Below are 25,389 nucleotides of genomic sequence, written 5' to 3'. Positions count from 1 at the left end.
AGTTGATACTATACAGATGTTTACACTGATTGTCTAGAAAAAAGGGAAGAAAAGAGGAAGAAAGGAATGAGGAAGAAAGGTATGAGGAAGAAAGGAGGCAAGCCTCAGCTCAGATCTGGGTACCTATACAAAATCATTGTCCACTGCCTAGTAGGCTGAAAACAAGAAATTTTGGAGGAAAAAACTAACAGTGCAGCCTGAACTAGATTGTGGGATAATGAGAAAATACATGCTTTAATTGACTGCTGATCTACTTAATTCCTTTGAGTGAAGCTGACTGTGCCATTTCTGCAGAACCTGCCCTAGTACAAACACACCAAAATTTGAAGGGCTTGAAGAATGAATGCATTTAAGGCAAGTTACAAAAGGCTGACAGCATAAAAAACTTGGAAGGAAAGACATTCTTCAAATGCATCAATAGGGGGTTAGATAAGGTGCATGTTCGTCTTACAATTCTGGCTGACCTTCATATATATGTAAACACACACACACACACACACACACTATTTTTGATAAATTCAATGTACCTTTTAATCATTTCAATTCCCTTCAAGGCTGCATTCAGTCCAATGCTGCAATAAATATCCTTCATTAACCGCTTGCATTACATTAAAACAGAGAAGTTAGAAGGATTTGTGTTTGTTTTGTGTTCAACTACGTTGCGCCAAGCCAGTTTTCAATTTGCAATATTGCTTTTGTTTTCTTATAAAGCCAGAGAGCAAATCTAGATTCCAAAGGACATTATATTAAAAAAGCACAAGGGTATGGGAAGTATAGGGGGCTGGATTTCAGAGAGAGAGAGGTGTCCTGATCCAGCTGCATGCAAATAGCATTGTCAGAATATCAGCCATTGCCGCAATCAGCTATTGGGTGAAAAAGGAGAGAAGGGTGGGAAGCTAAATCCAGAGGAACAGAACCACAGGACAGACTTCGTACACAGCACCCATTTCACAAACAGTTCTCTATCCAGCAAGGGATACAAATTGGCACAAATATGGCCTATTGGGACATCTCAGATTTGTTTTTAAAGCTATACATCATTTCTGAAGTTTGGAAAATCATTGGAATATTCTGAAATACTGGTGTAGCTACAATATTGCTTTTAAAGGCTTCAAAATTATTTTGAGGTGTTAACATTAGATGTGCCAAAAATCCCCACATAAAATCTAACTGAAATGGAATTTATTTTATCCAGAAACAATTTTATGTTGCATAAATAGTGGTTGGTAACATCAACTAAGGAAGGCCCCTCATCTCCAACATAAGATGTACAATATGTGTCTGACTCAAAATAATCATCTCTCCAAAAAGTTGCTGCTAAAACCCTTTTGAGATTTGTGTTTACAGGAACAAATTAACCTTAAGCAGAGAGCTTATTAAATGGAGTAGGCATCAAAGATTTGGAGCTGGCAAATGAATGGTTTGCAACTATTCAACGTACACAGAAAGGAAGGAATTTATGGGTGCAGAACAAAGCTCTGATGCTTCCTCTGCAGTAAAATATTTTGTTATTTCAACCAAAGCAGCACTCTCACTGGTATAATACCCTAAAAAGATTAACAAGTGAGATTAAACCTTATGATACAAGCATGATTCAGGATACTATTCCCTTGAATGAAGCAGCTATTCCTATGGAGAGATTGGACTCCAGTGGTGAAACTAGATGGGGGGGGGGGAGGAAAAGCAGGTGGTTCTGGTGGCAATGGAACATATCAGCCCTTCTTTTTTCAAGTCTCCCTGCCCCTTTATTCAACTCAGACTTGCACCAGAGAAAGAGCGGGTGCACATCCAAAGAGACATACTGGCGAGGGGGAAGTTAATAGTTAATCCTCCTTTCACCTCCAAGCAACCCTGCCCTCCACCCCCCCCCCCCATGGATACAGCATGCTCTTTTTGGCATGACTGCATTGGGGGAGGGGGGGAAGGATAGAATTTGGCTCTGAGACTCCTGAAGTGCAAAGCAACTGCAGGGACAATCCCCACCCTGGTTCCAAGCTACAATATGAAGAGATGTGTCAGAAGAGATTCCCCCATTTCAGTTCTAAGTTTGAAACTTACAAAAGACAAGAGAAGTGTCCGTGACTTTACACTGCATCTTAGAGGTACAGCATGAGATAACCAAGAGGACTTTGCCTCTTGGTGTACAAGCAGAATCTTGGTGTGACTACACTAGACCACCAAATAGTCTTGTATTCTAAGAGTATTCTAGTATTCAAATACTGTACTAATGATGAATGTCTGGATTGATGAGCCACATCCAGAGGATTTCTAAACTTGAATTCTAAACTATGAAATAAGGCCTGAAATGCAGAAGAGGGCCTGAGCAAGTTTCAAAATGTGCTCCTTTGATTTTTCCCAAATAAGATAAAATTTTATATTTCCATTCCCATTTGCCAAGTCCAGTTCACTGCAATTCTTGTTAAATTGTAACAAAGCACCCTCCCTCCAATTACAGAACTGTACTAAATATTACGTACTTGGACAAAGTCCCAAAATTCATACTTAAAACTACTCCTAATAAAAACCAATGGGGCTAACAATGGTAAAATTTAGCTGAATTGTGTGCTGCAATGAGAACCTCCATTTCCTCACCTATGTGAGGTGAGGCAAGGAAAGACCCTGACTGCTCTTCACCCATTCTATTCCACCTTCCCTCCACCCTATCCTACCTGCCTCGGTGGGTCCAGAGCAATCCTCCAACGGGTGTGGGAAGGCTATGGTCTTCCAGCTGGGGATCCAGCAGCGTGCCACTTTGCATACTGCTAGAAGCCGTTTTACAACTGCTATTAAGGCAGTCAGCACTGGTGGAACTGCCAGTGCTAAGAACCCATAAGAATGAGCTCCAAGTTATTTCCAATTTGGTTCCTCGCCTGTAAAGTGTAGACCTCCATACATACATATCCCTTTGCCACATACACATGTTACGTTGTTAATAACAGACTCTCACAATCTCCTAACTCATCTACCCATTCTAATCTAAAAGCTAGCATAAGACTGTTCCCCCCCCCCAAAAAAAAAATAACACACAAAAAAAACTTACAGGATGCAGAGGATGAAAGTTTCTGTCAAGCAAACAAGATCGAATGTCTACAAGAAAGATTACTCTAGCTGTTCTTGCAGAAGCCAAAAGATTGAAGAAACAAAAATGTTTCCTTAGCTCATGCACTGGCTCAAGGGTATATCTGGCAAAGGACAACATAAATCATGATTATTTCATAAAACTAGTTAAACAGATAAGAAGAGTGGAGAACTTTCAACTGGAGGATGTAGCAAATTAGAAGATAATGGTCAGAAAAAGCATTATTCAGGCTTCTTGCTCAAAAACATGCTTCTTATATGTGAACTGTTTCAGTTTGTTGTGTGTAAAAGCTTGTGTATTTAATGCTAATATGTACAAAATTGTACAAGGTTAGGAGGTACAAAGTTTTCTGGTATTGTGCTTGTGGCAGAAGCAGGCTGCTAGAGGCCATGGGGCCCCTACACCTGCATGATACATTGGACATTATCACTGTCATCCCTACTAAGGGTATGAGGAGGTGGCCTTCTGACAGGAATGGACCCTCACTCAGTATTTGACCTGACCAACCCTGCATAAGACCCATACATCTGTAAGAAATGGATATTACTCTCTCTCATCATTCTGAGACCAAGTCCTCTGAATAATGATCCAAGTGAAGTCTCCATCTGTGCGTCTGCCTTTCGAAATAGGTGCTCTGTGGCTGTAAGTCAAACAAAATGAGGGCCTGCAAGCACGTATGAATGCACCTTGCTTTCCCTTGCCACCATCAGAGCTCTACAAATTTCAAAACCTCCTAGCCTGCAGTTGAATTGTTAAGATTGATTTTCACTCCCATTTTTCCTCTGGCCCACATAATATTTATTCAGGTAATCCTATTGCATCTTCAAGCAAACGCAAAGTTGCACCAGATCAATGATTTGGGATAGAACAGGCAAAAAGATGAGAGAGAGAGGTCTATCAGATTTTGAAAGACTTAATAGCCACTAAAGCAAAGAGGTCCAAGAGGCAAACTTTCAAAAAAATTTCCTGCTAAGGAAAACAGGATTTCATTGAAAGAGCAGATTTGATAAGTTGACCCAATATTAGAAAAACATTGCTAAATACAACCCATTTATACAGTTAATCTGTAACATTTATCAAATTAAAGCAGTAGGCTTGAGACAGAACTAGATGTTATGTCAGACTGCCAACTCTGAGTTATCGTCATAATGCTCACGGGGGGGGGCGCTACAGCATTGGCAGGTGACAACTTGTAGATTTAACCCTTCCCCTGCAAAAAGACACACTGAAATTTTAGAATTTTGACAGGTAAAGCTTTTGAAACCCTTCCATCTGCCAAAATTCCCTCTTCTATACAATGGTTAAAGGTATAGGCACAGTGTCCATTGTATCTGGTCACCCTGAAAAAGAGACAAGTAGAATATCATAACTGGGTATCACTTATTTTGTCAACAAGTAGACTCATCCTAAATCTAATTTGCTTCATTGCACTTTGCTGGATGTTTGATTAAATCACATCCGTTAACCTGACAATGAATTAAGAAGCAAAAGCATTTGAATCACGATACTGATCTGCTTCCAATTCGCATGGCTTTATGGAACCAAAATATTCTTTAGAGCAGTTAATTTATGGCTGGTAGGAGCACACCTTAGCCGCCTGAACAGTTCACCTGGTAAACTGGTCACCAGACATGGACTATCATCTTCCAAATTCATGTACCTGTATTAAGAACTATAAGTATATGCTAATCAGACAGGCACAGAGCATTCAGCACAGAGCTTTTACTTGGATAACGAAGAACAAACTCTTCACTCAATGTAGAATAATAATACAAGGCATTTTAAGATAGGCATACAAAAGCAAACAATGCATTTTGTGAAACAGCTGGTTACATAACTGCTTGAGGAGGATTCCTTCTGTAGTCTATTACTAAATCAGGTGCTAGACAGTACAAAAATATACTGTAGATCAAGGGTGCCCAAACCCTCATGAGGCCCTCAAGGCCTCTCAATGCGGCACCCAGGGAGCCCCCAGTCTCCAATGAGCCTCTGGCCCTCTGGAGATTTGTTGAAGCCCTCACTGGCCCAATGCAACTGCTCTCAGTGTGAGGGCGACTGTTTGACCTCTCACGTGAGCTGTGGGATGAGGGCTTCCTCCACTGCTTGCTGTTTCAGGTCTGTGATGCAGTAGCGGCAGCAAAGGAAAGGCCAGCCTTGCATTGTGCAAGGCCTTTATAGGCCTTGAGCTATTTCAAGACCTCAATCCATTCATATAAGTTCATCTTTAACATATTCATTTATGTAAACATAGGTAAATTTATTCAAATTTTAAATTTAAATTAGTTCTTTTTTTCCTCGGCCCCCAACACAGTGTCAGAGAGATGATGTGGCCCTCCTGCCAAAAACTTTGGAGACCCCTGCTGTAGATTAAAACAATATAGGGCGCAATCCTAACTCACTTTCTAGCACTGGAATAAGGGCAATGCAGCTCCGAGGTAAGGGAACAAACATTGCCTTACCTTGAGGAGGCCCCCGTGACTGTCCCCAACTGCAGGATGCAGTGCATTGCCCCACTGACACAGCTATGCCAGTGCTGGAAAGTTGGTTAGGATTGCACCCATAGTCCCTGTAAATACTAGATAATTTACTTTATATAGTTCACAACTCTCTGAAATTGACTTGGTAAAGAACCCACATGAATACTGTTGTTTTAACCATATCTGTTTGTCAAATGGGCAAGCCACATTGCTGAATCACACAGCATCATCAGTGTGCACGAACACAGGAAACTCTACAGGAAGACTGCAAAAAAAGGGGAGGATGAGTGACTAAAATTGGCTGAAGACAGACTAGAGACAAACTAGACTGTGCATATCCTTTATATATTAGTTCTGGAAAGGAAGAGAAACTCAAATACAGCAAACTGTTTATTTTAAACAAAAATCATTAAAATTATTCATTCAAAAAGTCCCAGGACAAATGTGCTAACCACTCCAAGATGTAGCTGACAATGTTACATCTGGCTAATTATACCATACTGCAGAAGTTATGACAGGATAAGAACATAAGAACAGCCCCACTGGATCAGGAGAAAAGCCCATCTAGTCCAGCTTCCTGTATCTCACAGCAGCCCACCAAATGCCCCAGGGAGCACACCAGATAACAAGAGACCTGCATCCTGGGGCCCTCCAATGATAGCCAGGATAGCCATGCACCAGAAATGTTTGCCACACAAGCAGGTCAAGGATGTTGTTAGCTCCTTAATTTCTTGTGTAATTTCTTCTTTCTTCTTCTTCTCCATTAGCAAGCATTTTGTGCACATCTTTGCTAACTATCAGAGGGGTTTTTTTGTGGGGGGGGGGGAGAGTCAAATATCAATGCAACATTTGGACCACATGCTTTTGTGAGTGCACACACTTACACTATGCCAATCAGTGCAATTTTTCTGGAAGCTATCCTACAAACAGGATTCTACAGTAGTTGGGAATCCTTTGCAAGGGATCATCCCAGGGCATCACTTTCCCCTGCATGACACACAGTAAATCAACTTGTTGACCAGATAGTTTATTCAAGACTGCTGTTGAAAGTTCCCCTTAATCATATTGCCATCTTGATTTCTTCCACATTAATTTCATATATCCTAGGGCAATCAGAACAGCAAATAGTCCCTAGGAATACAATTTCCTTTTATTTCATAATTTATTTGCACACAGCTTTTTCCTGAGATAGGACACAGAATTTTAATCACTGAATACACATATCATCTCCTAGGTTTACTTGGATTTCTAGAAAAACAGATTAAAAAAAAATACTGACTTTCCCAGTTCTCAGAAAGTAAGGTGCCATTCCTTTCCTGCAGTTTCTTATCTGCTAATCAAAGAGCATTTCTGAAATGCAGCCCAAGCCCATTCAAAATGCTTTTTAAAGTTTTCCTCAATATGAGTCTGTATTAATGTGTGTTCAAATTAATGTGTGTTCATATATGCAAAACAGTCTCCCAATCACAATCCAATTGAAAATATTTGTATATAATCTATGCAAATTCATTAGATTCATATGGAAATCATTGTGTAAGCTTCTCTGAAGAATAAATCCACTTTGGATAGAATTTGGATGGAATGAGACACACTTTAGGTCACATGCTTCAGGTGCCACACATACATACATCAAGTGAAGGACACAGAGCTATGCATATATAGCACTGAAGACATCTACTGCTATTACAAGTACAGTGATGCCTCACAAGACGAATGCCTCGCACAACGAAAAACTCACAAGACGAAAGTGTTTTGTGATTTTTTTGGTGACTTGCAAGATGAATTTTTCTATGGCCGTGCTTTGCAAGACAAATTTTTTTGCATTTTTTTTGTTTTGGTTTGTTTTAAATCGCGCTTCACAAGACGAAATTTTCGCAATACGAAACAACTCGCGGAACGAATTAATTTTGTCTTGCGAGGCATCACTGTAATTGATTATTTCTTCCCCTCCCCCAAGATCTACCCAGCTACTTTAATTTGCCAATAGGTGGTTTATTAGTTTGCCTTCAGACATCTGTACCAAGAACTTTAAAAGAGCTTGGTCAGAAGATCTATTAAATTAACTGCATAGGACAGGTTAAGAACAAAAGCTCCTTCTGCACAGCTATGAGCTGCCCAGGATTGTCATCTGAGAGATAACAAAATGATGTCTCCAGGTATAAAAAGCTGTTAAAAGGTTTATTTAGCATTCCACAGGCTCCTGTTCATGATCCTTGAAGGAGTCTGGCATAAAATTTTTGCTACAGTATTTATCCAATAAAACCTAAGTTAAATTAGCAACATAGTGCAGTAAATAAACGGACAATACACCTCAAAAACACAACACAGTGACATTATAAGAATTCTAAATTTTTACAAAGCCTAGGCCAAATTAGACATGCATGATTGTCACAACTGTAGAGCCTGGAATATGAAGTTTGTTGAAAACAACGAAAGAACAAAAAACATAGATTGCTAATTTTCAAAAGATAAGTAGTTCAAAAGAAAAGTTGCATAGAATGAAACTGGGGAAGGAAGGTGGTAGAAGGATCAAGGGATTTTTTTCAGGAAGTCAGAAAATTTTACTAGCAATTTCACTGGAAGAGAGGCATAGAAGAGAGAAAAGGGGAGGAAGATGTCAAAGTTTCACACCACACTAGGCTGGGAGACCAACAAAACAACAATAATCTAGCTGCTTCCAAGTTATTTTAAAGCACAATGTGAGGTGAGTGCATGACCCCAAGCAGCCCAAGAATTCCAGAAGATTCAGTAGGGTTGGTTAGACATTTGACTGCCAAAGATGATCAGGTGAATTGCCTGTCAAATAACGGACACATTTTTAAAATTAACTTTCGTTGTTGGCAACCTTCAGTTTCAAAAGACTATGGTATCGCGCTCTGAATGGTGGTTCTGGAACAGTGTCTAGTGTGGCTGAAAAGGCCAATCCGGGAGTGACAATCCCTTCCACAACAGGAGCAAGTGCAGTCTGTCCCTGGTCTGTCTCCCTGGCTATGGGCCTTCCTTCTTTGCCTCTTTGCCTCAGACTGTTGGCCAAGTGTCTCTTCAAACTGGGAAAGGCCATGCTGTACAGCCTGCCTCCAAACGGGCTTTAGTAGTAAATTAGTAACTTTACTACTTTAGTAAAATTAACTTTAGTAGGATAACAAAGATACAATAAACAGAAAATGCTACGACATGGTTATTAAAAAAATCAAACAGAAAAATGAATCTTGTTTTTCTTTAAAGTTAAGGCATTTCTTGACCCGTCTAAATACTCATAGGAGTTTTACAGAGCAAATAGCCAAATCACACTGTGGTGGGTGCTTCGTGGTTCCTGGAGAAAGGAAAGAGGAGTGATAGATGGTCTCTAAGTGATGCTACTAATATGCCTGTTCCTATTTCAAGATGTCTGCAGGATACATTTTGCTATACTGATAGGTCTGCTCTGCACTCAATTGCTTTAGAGCAGGGGTGCCCAAACCCCAGCCCTGGGGCCACTTGCAGCCCTAGAGGCCTCTCAATGCGGCCCTCAGGGAGTCCCCAGTCTCCAATGAGCCTCTGGCCCTCTGGAGATCTGTTGGAGCCCGCTCTGGCCCAACGCAACTGATCTCAGCGTGAGGGCAACTGTTTGACATCTCACGTGAGCTGTGGGATGAGGGCTTCCTCCACTGCTTGCTTTTTCACGTCTGTGATGCAGTAGCCGCAGCAAACAAAAGGACAGCCTTGCTTTGTGCAAGGCCTTTTATAGCTTCGAAAGACCTTCATTCATTAATATAAGTTCATCTTTAATATATTCATTTATGTAAACTTATGTAAATTTATTCAAATTTTAAATGTAAATTCATTCTTTTTTTCCCTGGCCCCCAGCACAGTGTCAGAGAGCTGATGTGGCCCTCCTGCCAAAAACTTTGGACACCCCTGCTTTAGAGCTAAGGAATAAGGAGGCCTCACTCTTGTCCTTGCTAACAAAACACCACATGAAATTTACAGCGGCCTTCCTGGCTTTATTGAATATTTGACCAGTTACTCAAGTTTATTAGCATGAGAACCCAAGACTCAGATGAGGGAAGGGTCATCCCCTCACTTCATGCCACCGATCAGGGACAGTCAAAAACAGCAGGAGAGATTACTGCAGCTCATGAAGATGCCCCAGTCTGGCATGAAGATGGCATGGTATTTCTGAAAATCCAGAAAGCACAATATGAGAAAAGGAGACTCCCAGCCTTTCCCTCTCCAGGCTCTTTGCTTATTAATTCGCTTTACAAAGGCACTTTAACACTTCCCACCTAGCATAAAGATACTGATCTCTCCCAAATTCTCTGCATATGCTGAAAGGGGCAGAGTTCTGGGAAATGTGCACACAAATCCCTTTGATGGCAAAGATGTTAGAGAAGAGGACCTGTCTCACACTTCAGGTTGAACCACTAACTTGGGTACAGGAAGAGTATCCATTACCAACAACTACCTGGCAACTGCATTTATCACACTCTAGCTTCATCTTCATCTCCACGTGCATGCACAGCTCACAAAACAGAATAATAAAAATTTGGCCATAAGGATGCAACTGCCTGCCAGCCCCATGCAATACAAAACTAGGATAGGAATTTATCCTGAAATTGCAAAGGAACACATATATGATCCTGCCATCACAAGGGGTTGTGGCCTTAGGAGAGAAAGCAGAATTAGCCACTTGTTTCCTCCTTGTCAGTCACTGGTCCCGGACAGGACAAGGTAAATAATCCACAAACTGATTTAAGCAATAAAAGGGCTTAGCTCTCTAAGCGCCTAATCCAATTTTTCCTTTCTATTTAAAAGATCAACAATCCAGGCTTTTCCTTAGTCTTATAAGGAGATAATTAAGACATAATTAAAGCATGTCAAGCAGAGAGGCATGTCCACCAAAATTACACATATACCTTAAATCTCTTTTCCCTCTCACCTCCAAAAATGTTTAATTAACATTCTCCACTTTTTTCTTGCCCTCATATGCACCGGATTCATTCATACGGATTAAGAATGTTGACCTTCTTCATTTAACGTAAGGTTCCTGACCACCTTAGCAACTGGTTCTGGGGTGACAGTTATTTCTTTGCCCGTCCCCACAAATTGGCCATGAACAGCAGCAGTGGATGGTGTGTCTCTTTGGTAAAGAGTGATGATTCAGGAATGGAATGCTGAAGAAGATGGGCTTTAAAATCTATCAGAGGTATTTGAAAATTGTGTTATTTATTTTATTCAGAAGTAAGCCCACTGTATCAGCAAGGCTGTAAGCCTATCTTACTCACCAGAAGCAAACACTTCTACCTATAATGTATCTGAGTGTTAGTGTTTTAATGAAATGACTTTAAGCACCCCAAAGGGAATACATTAAAAAAAATCTTAATAAAAAAAACATTTAGGGCTTTCATTATAAGTTACTGGGATGAGCAAGGGAGATAACTCATGTTAATTTAGCAAACTGCTTTTATGATGGCAATTCAAACTTAAATACTACCTTGGACCAATTCACACATTTGTAGATATATTCACAATATTCAATCAATATTCAAGCTACTATCAATACCCAGGCAGAATCTTAAATGGAACTGCAGGCACTTAAAGCCAATTTTGGGGGGAGGGGAGAGGTTTACTAAAGTACACTGTTGTTGAGGCTTAAAACAAAAACAAAACTCTACATGGAAAGGATTTCCTGATATGAGATTCAAGTGGTTAGGAAGTGCTTTTCCTGTGTTTTCCAGGCTGCACAGGTAATGAGTTTGTATTCAGAAGATTTAGAAGCAGATGCAAAACAGAAACTATTTTGAAAGATGACCTTGTTACTATTTATCCAATACTGATAGACTGCAGCCTTCAGACAGCTTTAGTGTCATTTACATTTTCATACATCCCAAAACAGCTTTAGAAACTGCACATTTCCCTATAAATTCAGGTTGTGCTTTCAATCCATGCGATCATACTGATTATCATCATCTTGTTTCATGGCAGCTGTTCTACAGTCACAAGTAGCAGAATTTATTTATCAGCTAAGGCCTGGCTCACACATTCTCAGGTGATTGCATCTGTGGGTGGAAAGGGGCAGAACAAGTGTAGTGTCCATTGGTTACTGACAGTCCTTTCTCCCTTGCTTCTTGTTTCACTCTTCTCTCTGATCAGAGTGGGAATGGACTGGTACCACCCAAGGCTAGAAAGTTCAACCGGAAAGAGGCTGCATTGTGAGACCCTGTCTCCCAGAGTATTAAACAGCTGCTAAACCCCCACCCCCAGAAGTTCCCTTAGAAAACAGGAGGAGAACGTAACAGTCCAGGAAGCGAGGCAACCTACCCCTCCTGAATGAATTTGGACCAGGCAGATAAAATAAAGTAAGAAGTTTATTAAAGAGTTGAAGAAACAACAAAAAAAAAATCACAGGAGAAAATTTGCAATGAAATCAAAAGGTACATATCACAAGATGTACAGGTGTATCAAAAAGGTGGGGTACCAGCAAGTAGATTAAACTATAGGTGACAAAATACATTCCTCTGACAAGTTTAACCCTGTTCCTGTACATAAGAACAGCCCCACTGGATCAGACCAAAGGCCCACCTACTCTATCTTCCTGCATCTCACAGTGACCCACCAGATGCCTCAGGGAGCACAGACAAAATACCTGCATCCTGTTGCCACTCTGTTGCATCCAGCATTCTAAGGCAGCCTATTCTAAAACGAGATGATTTATCATCTAAGATTGGCTTACACATCCTTGAGGTTCTAGATTGTGATCACACTTAGAATGCCACAGAGTGGGTGGGTGCTCCCCTTACTAAAATAGTTGTACATCCTTGTTTTGACCTTTGAAAAGTCTGTTGGTATGACATGGGTTTATCTGACAGGATGATTTACAGCCACTTGGACACCTCTACCTGCCCCTCGGCCTGGTCAGGTGGGCAGAGATGCCCAGACAGACTTTCATAATCCAAAAAATTGCCTGTCTGCAATTGCGGACCTGGTCCCGATGCTACCTGGGGGCATACAACCATAAAACGCCACCACCGCCCCAAACAAAAAATTGCTTGGAAAACAGGAAGTGCCTTTTGGGGAATTTTGAAGGCCTTAGAAGTCCTTCTGAGGGGCAGGGAGCTGTGGGCAGTCTTCCCCCGCCTCTAAAAGTTCTCCTAAGGCCTTGAAAATGGTCCCTTTTTGAGCACAAAAATGAGAAAAATGGCAGTGGGGGAAGGGTCCCACCATCCCCAGAGGATGCTGCCCAGGGCATCTGCCCCCCCCAACCCTCCAGATATGCCAGAGCCTGTTTGCTATGCTATGCGCCCTCCCTGCAATGGAGCTGAACTTAAAGTGCCCATGGTTATTATAGCAGGTTACTACACCATGGTTATTATATAGCAGGATAACTCAGAAGCTTTTAGGAGGCTATCACAGAAACATTCTGGGGGATTAAAACAGTAAAAAAAGGGGGGGGAATCAGGGATTTCTATTATGATGTATTTGGGGGGGGGTGAATGGGCCATCTTCAAATTTGTGAGCTGGCAAAGTTTGCATTCAAGTAGCATTTATGTGAACTGATGCCTCTCGATGGGTGGTGCTAAACATGCAATTCCCAAGGGTTCCAGAACACTGGCACTTTGTGATTCATGTTTCAATCCAGTGGGAATATAGGAAACATTACTCTGAGCACATGAAGAGTTCCACTAAGTGAGTGCAGCCTGCTTCTACCCACAGAGCTTATGGAGAAGGGCTTAGAGAACAGATGGCAATGCTCCTCCACATGCCTAAGGCTTGTACAATATCAGTTAGTCCTGATTCTTTTTCAACTCTCATCCAATAGCTCTTCATAGTTAAATTACTGATTTCCTGCTCCCCACAACTCTCTTGCCATAAGCAGTTTCTTCATTTTTTACAGTATCTGCCTACAGAGTTCAATCTGGTCAAGACTGAGCTCAACAGGTTTCCTTTGTGCCACAGCACAGTCCAATAAGAATCTTTCATCACTTGGACTGAAAAGGCTGAAAAGCACAAGCTTTCCCACTGCAAAAGAAATCCGCTCCAAGTTTTTCTGCCAGTCCAGCCCTTCAAAGTAATTCAGTTCTTTGAAAATTATTTTGTCCCTTTCTTGGAAAGGGACAACACAGAAGGAGTTGGTTTAAAAAAAAATAAACTGGGTGTTTTTCTCCCTTTCCAGAATGGGAAACTTTACTACACAGAGCTCATACAGTAACACAGAGAAGTTCACATGATCCCACTGACAGGAAAAACATCTTGCTACTTAGTTAAACAGTGCAATCATATTTATGCCTAATCAGAAGTTAAGTCTCACTGCATACAATGAGGCTTACTCAAAGCAAAGTGTGTAAAGGACGGCAGCCTAAATCTGGATTTCTATGTAAGTATTGTAATTGCTTGATTTGCTTTTGTTTTTCCCTCTGCTGCATACACTTTGAAAGAAGTGGAGAAGATCAGGTCTAACTCAAAGCATCAGGGTGAAAAGGAGAGGAAAAGCACTAAACATGAAATATACTTGATAGCAACCTTCAAGAAATATACACCCTGATATAGCAACCTTCTTGCAGTCTGCTGTCCAGTGTATAGAAATATACACCCTGATAGCAACCTTCTTGCAATCTGCTGTCCAGTGCTAGCAAAAGCACAGACAAGAGACAGAAAGAGAGAGTTTGTACTGAGGCATACATGACAGCCATGCATACAACAGTTTGCATGGGTGCACACACACAAAGTGAAGCAAAAATACTCAACCCTGCTGAGAGAGACATCCTTCCTCCCTTCCCTCTCCAAGTTGAATGTGAAGAAAAAGCGAGGTTGCTTCCCTTTCCCTGTGGTTAGGCTTTTACGAGAAAGCACAGACACCTCCCTTTCCCCCAAAAAACTGAGTCCTGGATTTTGCAATTACCATCCAACAGCAATAAGAACAATTTTTCACTTCCCAGAAAGTCCCTCCCCCTTGCCACAGACTAGAAGCAATCTTCACTATAAGCTGCGTGGCAGCACAGCCACACAGCTGTAATGGAAGTCTTGTGCAGCTGAACAAGTTTGCCGCTCAGTCAAATGAGGGACAGTCAAATGAGTCAGGGCCAGTGGTAACTGAGTTCAGGCTTGGCCAAGCTAGATTGCATAGGTGATGACATTTGAGCTCCCCCCCCCCCCCCGCCCAAGGCCTATGAGAGGAATTTTGTGAGGGGTACAAAGTTTCTTCTGGGCCCCTTCCCAAAGGCACAGGAAGGCAGGAGGGTGCTAACAGCCACAATAGTCTTTGGAGCTCAGATCTACTAGGCTTCTTGATGCAGAGCCCAGGTCTACCCGACCATGTGGCATTGGCAGTTAGATAAATATTGAAAACCAAACACACTCCTAAGTCTCTCTAAAATCTTTGGAATATAGAAAATCCATTGCAGAAAAATAGCATTATCATATTTAGGCTCACACTAGAATGGATCAAAATGAACTTCTGCAGCAGCCGTAGCCCTGCAGCCGGGTCCCTGAGCTTCTATACACTCCTTCATGGTTATGGGATCCACAAGTCAAAGAGCTACTGTAGCAGGCCAGTTTCCTCCTAGATTTGACAATGTGTTAAGGAGGGTCATGGATGCTTTCCTGAGCCTAGTGTGCATGGCTTGCAGCAGCAGTTAACACTGCATGAAAGTGGTTGTGCCCTAGTATTATGCGCTGGCAGCAAGTTCAGGTGAGATAGGAAAATGTCAAGTCCCAGGAACTTTCTGGGCCCCCTTCTTTGGCTCCTGGGCCCTCTTTCTGACCCTGGGCCTGGGTACAAATTATCCCCTTAACCCCCCTCTCCTAGGCCCTGATCCCCCCACCAGTCTGTCACTCTCCCTCTCCATGCTCCAGGGATCAGCAATGAGGATGCCATCATTGCTGCCTGTTCAGCCACTGTAGAGATTCACACAATACAGAAAAAAGTTAGAGGAAACATTGACTAGGAGCCAACTGAGTTTATTGGTACCTGCTGAGTAAATTGATCAGTGATCCAATTATGTATGAAAGGCACTTATGTTATCTTCATTTATACATTCAAGCAAATCTTCAGATTAGAGTACTGTATTTTGATTCAAGCTAATTTAAGGAAGGTGCCATGATTGTCGCCACATGGAAAGTCATTTTGAATTTGTTCCCTATAGTATCCTCAGCATGTACACAATATACAGCATGTATATTGTGGAACTCACTGTACAGAAACTGAAATTTTCTCCATGACACCAGAAACAGCCAAAATACATCTACCATAACACAGAAATTTTCTGTTCATACGGAACTGTTGTACACAAATACGTCACACAATTTAAAAGCAACTTTCACACGGCAAATGTTAGCAAGTCCATTGACCCAAAATCCACTGAAGTCAATGATTTCAACATAAATCCAAATACCACAGCATAGCTTAAGTCCACATAATACCCACAGATGGTTTGGGGCATGTACCCTAACAGATTTAATATTCGACGTATGGCATTACAAATTCATCTAACAACTTGTACAGCGGGAGCCCTCACCAAACTACCTGAAGACTCATGTGCCAAATCATCAAATGTTCTTTAGGAGAAAACAAGCTGAAGTCATCGAAGAGGCACCTAAGCACTAATGCATGTAATATGTAATAGTGACACAAGCCACCCAAAATACAACTGCAGAACAGAATTCTGCTGTCACAGAATGGCTGCTGATAGAACAAAGAGCGAGTTATTTGGGGAGTGCTGCTGCAAGAGGTGACAGCGCTCCTCGTTTGTCACCATACCCATCACGGCCACCAGAGCAGGCAAGGCAGCAGCAGGGGCAGGGAAGAGGTGGATACGGCAGTGATGACACACACTGGACCCTATTCCCTCATCTTGCTGCCTCTACGCCCCTTTCTCTTCTTGGACTTGTGCCTGCTAAAGAGCTAGCACAAGGACAATCATTATAAAGCGAGAGGCTTACAGAGGGGTAAGGGGATGTAAATCTTCCCCTTCTGAAGCCTCCCAATCTGCCCCCCTCCTGCACTGGATACAGCACACTCCTTTTAGGTTCAGCTGCACCAGCGGGAGAATAGGATTTAGGATTGGACCCTATATTTTTAAAAGCTGTATGATTATAATACATCTGAATTTAACCATTAACCATTTGACTACAAAATAAATGGGAGTCAGGAAAAAACCAAATACAGTACAGTAGCTTTCAATGTCCAGCTCTTAATTGTACTTCTGCCACTTTTTAAAAGCACAATTTACAAATTCATACTGGACATTTTTGAAATAGCTTGGTTCATCCCACGTTCAATGCTTCTTAAGAACTCTGCAAGCCAACTACATCTACTGCACCCACCACCTTTTATTCCTGAGGTCCCCTCTCATAAATTTCTTTGGAATTTCTATATGAGCAAGTCCCCCTTTGCCACCTGACTCCACCTGCCAGACCGATCACTGTCTCACCTTCTGTTTTCTTGCTAAGGGTCATTTCTCTAGGAAGACTGCTCTGGCCCCAATGCAGCACTCCACATACAGATATACCGCCAGGAATACTATAAGCCAGGAAGGCGCCCCAAGTCATGCAGACACCATATTCCTCAGCATTTGCAATAGGAAAAAAAAGTCTGTGATTCGCTTTACAGTGGTGGTCTGGAACGTAGCCTGCCATATTAGTGAGCTATGTCTGTACACATCTGCAAAGCATTTCTTGTTCAGCTTGGAAGCAGCCCTTTAGCACTCACTCTCAGCTACTTCCCACTTAAAGCTTCATTCTCACAGCTGGGCAGGTCTATCAGCAGGGAAACTGGCTTCTCATTGGTTCCAAAGGCAAAAATGGGGCGGTTCCAATGCAAATGTTCTAATTGTGCAGCAGATGAGTGTATCTTTCTCTCCAGAGCCGCTGAGATGGGGAGTGAATGCAGCATACAAGCCCAAGATTTAAAAACCCTAATCCATGGTCACTAACCTGAATGCACCTTTATCATACTCAAATTGTTCTTACTAATAGTGGTAGATGCAATACTGTTATTTGTTTCCTTGTAAATGATTTTCAAACTTCAAGCCAAAGCAAACTGCCTTAAGCGTGATTTTGACAGGGACAGCAGCAAGCAAACTCCCCTAACCCAGACCTATCCCATTGCTCTCTGTGGGAAAGTCAGTTTTTATTTACACATTTTTGATATATGCACCATTTTCCAAGAACATAATCCCTGCATAAATCGAGAGCTGCCTGAACTCACACTGGACTTTCTCCTCTCATTTCATTTTGCTTTAGAATGAAATTCCCAAGATCTCAACATAAGCCAAGTGTTGTGACAAAGTGAGTTAAACATATTAACCATCTGATTCCTGTGATCTGTATGAGAAACCTTGCATTTGGCTAACTTTGTACAAGGCAATTTCCTACTGTTTCAATGTTATGAGCATATAAGCTCTAGAAAGGTTTAAATGTCCAGAAAACAAGAAAAGGAGGGGGAGGAAAAGAGCACATAAATATTGTGCTCGGAACAAATGACCAACACAGCAACTACCCAATGAACATCCTCCATAGCATAAATGGGGACATTTATATTGCACACATATAGTAGTTTACTGAATTACTAACTCCTCCTTCCCATTAATATACTGAACCTTACAAAATCAGAAAGGGCCTAGAGTTGGCAACATTTTGCCAAGAATAAACCAAAATAATGTTGAACCAGATAAACTGCAACCAAATCAAAGTTTTTCACCTACAAATCTACTCCAAACAATTTCTGCATTTGACTTAACATCAGCAGTAAATCATCAATGATAGCTTACATCTGGCACAAGGCCAGAACTTCCAGCACATGCCAACTTTATTCCACAGTTTCCGTCTCTCCCCCTCCCCTCTCTCTCCAAGCAGGGCTCTGCAATTTTTAAATATCTCGTTCATGAGGTGTCATAATATCCAACTGGGGCAAGGATACACAGGCAACACGTCTTGAACCCTTTTTTCCAAAGGCAAAGGCATGTTAAATAGACTTTTAAGGAATTGTTTTTATCTCTTGCAGAAGATGCTTTGGAGAAGGAGAAATTTTTTAAAAAATCATTATTTTCTCTAGAAATGACTTCAGACAACTATTAACATTATACTACATCACAGCAGTCCACAAGAGCCTAAAGAAAAACAGATTCCTTTTATATTGAAAATCTGAAAGTTAGGCTAGAACTCTTCTCCCTAACATACTGTGGAGCACTGCTTAACTGGAGCAGTCAATTTTATGAGCCTTTACACATTGATAGTTTCTAGTTGTAGGTTTTTCCATATACCTAGAGAGAACTAAGCTAGACAGAATCAGGTCAACCAGACTGGTAAACGTATCTGCAGCATTCTTCCCCACTTACACTGACTTTTTGCTATAGGCACCTTTTTGCCACCTTGTACAACCTGATGGAAGAATATAATAGCTGCATACAGTGTTTAACTGTGACCCCTCCCCACAAAAAGTTATGCCTTTTGCCCCTCCAGGTGTGAAGCAGATCCATTAACTGAAAGTCACACGATATAATTCCCAAAACACTAGCTGAAAACCATTCTGCTGTGTATTTTTTTAAAAAGTACCTTATTATGTTCGTAGCTGTATGGAATTCTGAGTGTATCCATGGCTCTGATCATAGCCTGTGCTGCTGTGAATATGTTTTGATACACCAGCTTTGTGAATCCCCTTTTGTCTTCTTCAGAGTATCCTGAGCCATGGATAATTCTCATCTGTTTGATAAATGTGCTTTTGCCGCTTTCACCTGTACCTGCAAAACATTCAAATAAGGACACATCATTAGACTACCATACTTAAAGAAAATGTAGCATTTGCATAGATTTATTAGAACAGAAGTTATTTTCTCCTTCAATTGTCCTGGGTTTAAGTACGAGTTCAAACGTATCATCACTGTAGTCATTGCTCAGTCCCTCTCCCATCACCACCACCTGAAGACGCATAACCTTCAGCACTCAATATTCATGCTCATTTCTAATCAAGCAACCAGTCATGCTATCTCACAGCAATACAACCTAATACTGAAATCCAGAACCCACAGAAAACCTATTTCTGTAACTCAAATATAGTTCAGACCAAAAAAAAAAAACAATTTTAAAATATGGGCCATTTTTCAAAAGACAAAATATTTCAGATTTCAGGTGAGGCCTAAAGACATTTCTGTTTAGATTAGCTTTCTGAGTCATGTTTTTTATCTGTTAGTTGACTTCCATTCTGTTTTAGATTTCATGGGTTTGCCCTTTCTTAATACTGTTGGTTTTGTGTTTTATTATGATTTTAAGGTTCTTAAATTTTAGATCAGTGGTTCCCAAACTGTAGGTCACGACCCAATTTTTGGTGGGTCACGAAACTGGCAAGCTGATAGCTGACAAGGAAAATAGCCATTGAGCCATATGAGCAGTGAAACTTAGCCACAAGTGCGTGTTTACTTGCAAGTAGGTGAATGTGCCCCATCTACTGCAAAGGGGAAGGCCAGGCCACAAGAATGGTCCCAATTCAATCAACACAGAGTTCAACAAATGCATCAGAAGGCAATCCGTCTTCCCCCCTACCAACCATGGTAAAAAAAAAGATTAAAAACAGGTTTGAGTGGCTGGTAAAATGAAGCTTTATTTTTAGTCTCATAAAGCTAGATGGATCCCAATACAGTGTCATTTTAAACAGTGGGTCCCAGTGCTAAAAGGTTTGGGAACCACTGTTTTTTGATTATTTTAATGTTTATATATAGCCTATTGCTTTAAATGTAGTTTTATGTTGTAAGCAGCTTTGGGTGTCCCCAGGGGGAAAAAGCAGGATATAAATGTAGTAAATAAACAAATGTATGCTTCAAAAACTTTTGCTAACCTGAGATTCCCTGAACTATTAAAAAAAATAAAGATATGCATACAGTCTCACTCCATTTATAAAGTCTCACTCCACAAAACACACAGGGACAGTTTGCATCTCACAGCTAGAGAGAGTATAACGTACAAGGAATCAAAAAGTATAAGACAGTTGCACTTCCTGCTCCTCAAGTCAGTCTGTAGTTCCATTAAACAGTTTGTTATTGTCCTCCAAGCTCTGCCCTTATATGGGTGAGACCTGGAGTGAACAGAGAGAGACACAGAGCGCTTAGAAAGTTGCCAAGGAAAGAACTTAACAATGCCCTGTGCCTCCACTCTAGGTAAGCTTACATGCAGTAAGAGTGAACTGTCTTAGACAGAGAAAATGAGCATTTACAGTTATACGCTCTTCATTTGGGGCATTAGACAGAGAAGACAGTTTAGCCTTAGAGCTGTTATTTGTTGTTCACTTAAATCCTACTCCAGCTTAGGATGTATTATTTCATTGCCCAATATCTTTCTTCCACCATGAAACTCAAGGCAGCATATAAGTGGAGGAAACAGTGAGCTTTACCACTTCAGAAACAGTGCAATCTATTACGATTGTATTTTACCTTGGTTTTCATGTCTAAATTCAAACATTCACATACACAGTCCAAACTCTTTGGAATAAGGGCAGAAAATAATTTATACATGAAACTGTGCAATAAAAATATTGGGTTAATGATATTTCAGAGGGCACTGCTACCTGCTTTGAAGACCTAGGGCAATAAAACAGTACACAAATTTAAAAAAAATAATCACACCATTGCCACCTCCATCCCTTTGAGATAACCATTTGAAGTAGTGTTGTACATTCCTGACCAAGGACCCCAAAACACAGACCCATCTGGCAACTCTTCCATTGTCATCAGTCCATAGCCTCCCAGGGAATGCAGACACTTCTCTTGCAGATTCTCAATCACTCACCCTCTAGTAACCTGGTGCTCTGCCTGAACATAAGCCATTTCTGCCCGACATTGCTTAAACGCAACAGGAATCACACTTGTGGTCTGGGCAGAAATAGGTTAAGACAGGAACATACGGAATGACTTGGAGCTGGCCCTTATATATTATTTAGGGCTGCTTGACCCCTCCCTTCATTTCTGATAGCCTTTGGGAGGGGAAGGTCAACCCAAACTGCCCTTCCCACATTTTTCAAACAAGGTATTGGAGGGAAACTCATTTTTTACCATTACCCATGACACTGTTACTGAAAAAAAGGTTCTGGTGACAAAACACTCCTGGCAAATCCCTTCAGGGGTGATGTGAACTTCCCAGTAGCCACAGAGATAACTAGTTTAAGAAACTTCTTTCTTTCCTTCAAATTGGTTGAAGGATCTAAATATTTTGATCATAGAATCTAACCTTTTCATGCTAATCGCCCTGCTACTCATCAGCCTATGTTTCACCCTGCCTGCCTGCTCAATATTTGATGGGCTTTATCTTACCCAAGCTCTAGCTAGATAACTTTTTCTTTCATTGCTTTTATTATCAGTCACCATTACCTGCTGAACATCTATGAAAATCACTCCAGCTCTCTTAAGGAGGCTATACTTCTGATAGTCTCTGCCTCTTCCCATGCTAGAAAGAAAGACAAGCAATACGTATTTCTGCAACTTTAATGAGATTATCCCTTCTGTACATCCTTCCTGCATGGATATGGATCTTTATCTGTTAGAGGGCTTGTTTAAAAAAAGAAAAAGAAAAATTGAACTGATCTCCCTTTTCTTACCAATAGTATTATCCTGTTTCTTAAAAGCAATCAATGCTTATTGTTTAAGACTATGGTCTGATGTATGTTTCAGTGACTTGATCATTCCAGACTCTAAAGAACCACCTATCCAGTACTTAAGAGTACAAGTAACTGGGAGGTGGTAGTAGTTATAGACAGAGATTCTGGTGGGAAACTCAGGTTCCCCACTATCAGCGACCAATTTTTAAGATGGGAAGCATCTTTATTTAGCTAGCTTGATGAAGTAATAAAGCAATGCTACTGGAAAAGTACATAACGGACTTCCTATGGTCTTTATTTCCATGGTATTTCTTCTCAACATTTTCCATTATTGGGAATCTATATAGTAATTGACACAATGTTGGAAAGGAATATGATCATTTACTGAGAAATGAATTTCATTAGGATAGACTAAACAAAGATAGTATTTCAGTGCCTAAAAAGGTTCAGAACTAGAAAATAGTTACACCTCCCCAGCAAATGAATTCAACTACATATAGCCTAAGATGATTGTGTGTGATCAGTGGAAAGGGAATATGGCAAAAGAATTCTTTCCCATGGAGCTAAGAGAATGTCACAAAGCAGTTGAAGGTTTTAGCAAAAAGATGTTTCTTGCAATCAGCATTACTTAACCATGTCATGCAAGTACACATCTTCAATTTTGCTCTCCACAGAGACTTTTACTCACTTTATAAGTGAAATAACATTTTTATAAGTTTGAAAACTCGGTTTCTGTTTTCAGGTGCACTGAGTTCAACACATTAAAAACTCAATATTTTGCAGGAAAGTTTATTCGTTCCAGCAACACTACCTGTCTCACAGTTCATTATGAACAACTGACGTTTTAGGAGGCTGACAAAAATGCAAGGATCCAGAAATATGCTAACCTCCTAACCTCCACTCCAATTGCCTTCCATGGTTTCTTGGCCAAAAAAAAAGGGGGGGGGAATTTTTTTTTTTTTAACTGTGAAGAACAAAGAAGGGAGAACGCAGCATGGGTAAGCCCGAGACCCTCTCCCCTTTCATAATGGGTTGAAAAAAAATGATACCCATGAGCCCGTTTGTCAGAGAAGAGGCTTTTTTGACTTCAACACTCACTCCTATCCCCTATGTGACTCTGAAATTCTTCTGAGTTTCAAAAGTGGCTTGTCATGCAGTGAGACTGGAAAAAAGGGACAGTTTTTCAGGAAAAACGAAACAGAGTAAATTTGGATTTCTGAATTATGCCCTAAATCTAGTACACACAAAAGGTCACTCAAGATATTTTCCACCAGCAACACAGTGACAACTATCTGAGGAGTAAATATCCTCAGTAAATATCCATATTTATATCCATGGAGTAAATATCCATCATTCTTGACACTCCACATGTTTATGAGGAGAAAAGTACTCAGTATGAACTAAGATATAATAGGAATGTTGTATATAAGTTCCTTGGAATTAGCAAAATAAAACAGAAGAGGGTATCTGCATTTCATTGTTTTTAATATAGGCCACAGACATTCCTAAAGAAAGTTTTTGATATAATGTATTTGTACAGTGAGGTCAGTCTCTTCTGAACAGTGTCTCTGTTTATGAGCAAAGATGACCAGACAAGAGTTATAGCCAAAAAGAAGCCTATTTCAAATGTGTTCCCTTGGCTATTTCTCTACATAATAAAAATCAAAAATAGGTACGGGGGGGGGAGGTCCCAGGAGAGAAGGGGAAGGGTGAGGAAGAGAGTGGAAGACAAGGAGAGGCAACAGTGAAAGAAAAAAGAGAAAGGAAGAACACAGAGGATAAGGAAAGAGAAAGTGGACAAGAGCAAGGAGAAAAACCCCTATGACCAATCCTAAGGCTTGCTGCTGTTGCTGGAACTAGCATTTACACAAATGAAGTCAAAAGAACCAGCCATTTACTTCTTTACCCACTGTCATCCCAAACACACAGGTCCACTCTGAAAACTAACAGCCCAATCCTAACTAACTTTTCAGACAATGCAGCAGTGCCAACGGAGCACACAACTGCAACCTAACATTGGGGGGAGCGCGGTCATGAAGACCTCCTCACGCTAAAGGAGCATTTGTTCCATGACTTCTGGGCTGCACTGGAAATGTAAAGCTGGTTAGGATTGAGCTGTTAGACTAGCCATTTTCAAACTTTTTCATCTTGTGATACAGAAACAAGGCACTATAATTGTCAAGGCACACTATCAGTTTTTTGACAATTGACAAGGCACACCATGCTGCTGGTGGGGGGCTCAAATTCCCATTGGCTCTACTAATATGTCACTGTTCCCCCAAACTTCTGCAGCACACCTGCAGGTCAGTCGCAGCACACCAGTGGAGCATGGCACAGTGGATGAAAATGGCTATGTTAGACTTTCAGAAGTGTTCAGTGCTTACTTTAAACCTGGAAAGGAGGGTGGCAACACATACAGCACTTAATATTTGCAAATATTGCAAAAATTATTAAATTCTTTTGAGAACATACGTATTTTCTATAACCAACTAACTCCAGCCCATCAGAAGAGCAAGACTTGACTGGTGTGGCCCTGACAGCTGCAAGTTTAAGGACCTCTGCTATATAAGACTATCTTCATCAGGGCATTACTAAAGTCATAATGCTACTTTCAGGTTCTGGAAGAAGAGGTAGTGGTGGTGGCGGCAGCAGTTTTGCAATGTCGCTGCTGTCCTGTTCCTTCTCCCTTGGAGGCATTGCAAAGCTGCTGAAAATACTGAAGGTTCAGTGGCAGTATGCCTCTTTACACTAGCTGCAAGGGAAGAATGATGGGAGCAAAGAATGCCTCTCTCCTGTTAGTGGATTCCCCAGAGGCAATTGTTGAGTCACTGTGCAAAAGAAGATGTTGGACAAGATGAGCCCTTGGCCTGATCTAATAGGATGTTTCGTTCGTTCTTACGTTTACAAGAACATACGAACGTACATATAAGAATGTATGTTCTTATAGTTCTTCAGTGCTATGTGTTTTTATGGTTATAAATCTACCATTTCTAGAAGCAAATTATATGTCAATTCAGACTCTACAGTACCAGAGTAAATACCATAAAAAGCCTGTGAATGCAGTTCTAAATATGTTCAAGTGCGTATAACAGTGTTTCTCAAACTGTGGGTTGTGAGCCAATTTCAGGCTGGTCCCCATTCAATATTTTATTTTTAATATATTAGACTTGATGCTACCATGGTATGTGACTGCATTGGGGAAATGTTACAGACCTGTACTTTTAACAAGCTACTATGCATATTCTTTTAACAATGATAGTCAATGGGACTTACTC

General features: G+C 40.9%; 1 protein-coding gene across 1 annotated transcript in view; it reads right to left on the bottom strand.

The window, feature by feature from the left end:
- LOC136642158 (guanine nucleotide-binding protein G(q) subunit alpha) overlaps window positions 1-25,389 on the bottom strand; it is a 100,842-nt gene that overhangs the window by 42,007 nt on the left and 33,446 nt on the right. The window contains exon 2 of the mRNA XM_066618428.1: window positions 19,087-19,271. Within this exon, the coding sequence (XP_066474525.1) occupies window positions 19,087-19,271 (185 nt within the window). The remainder of the gene's footprint in view (window positions 1-19,086; window positions 19,272-25,389) is intronic.

The sequence above is a fragment of the Tiliqua scincoides genome, chromosome 2 (assembly GCF_035046505.1).
Source record: "Tiliqua scincoides isolate rTilSci1 chromosome 2, rTilSci1.hap2, whole genome shotgun sequence".
In the NCBI taxonomy this organism is placed as follows: Eukaryota; Metazoa; Chordata; class Lepidosauria; order Squamata; family Scincidae; genus Tiliqua; species Tiliqua scincoides.
The sequence above is the reverse complement of the archived record's forward strand: the minus strand, read 5'-3'. Positions and strand labels throughout refer to the sequence as shown.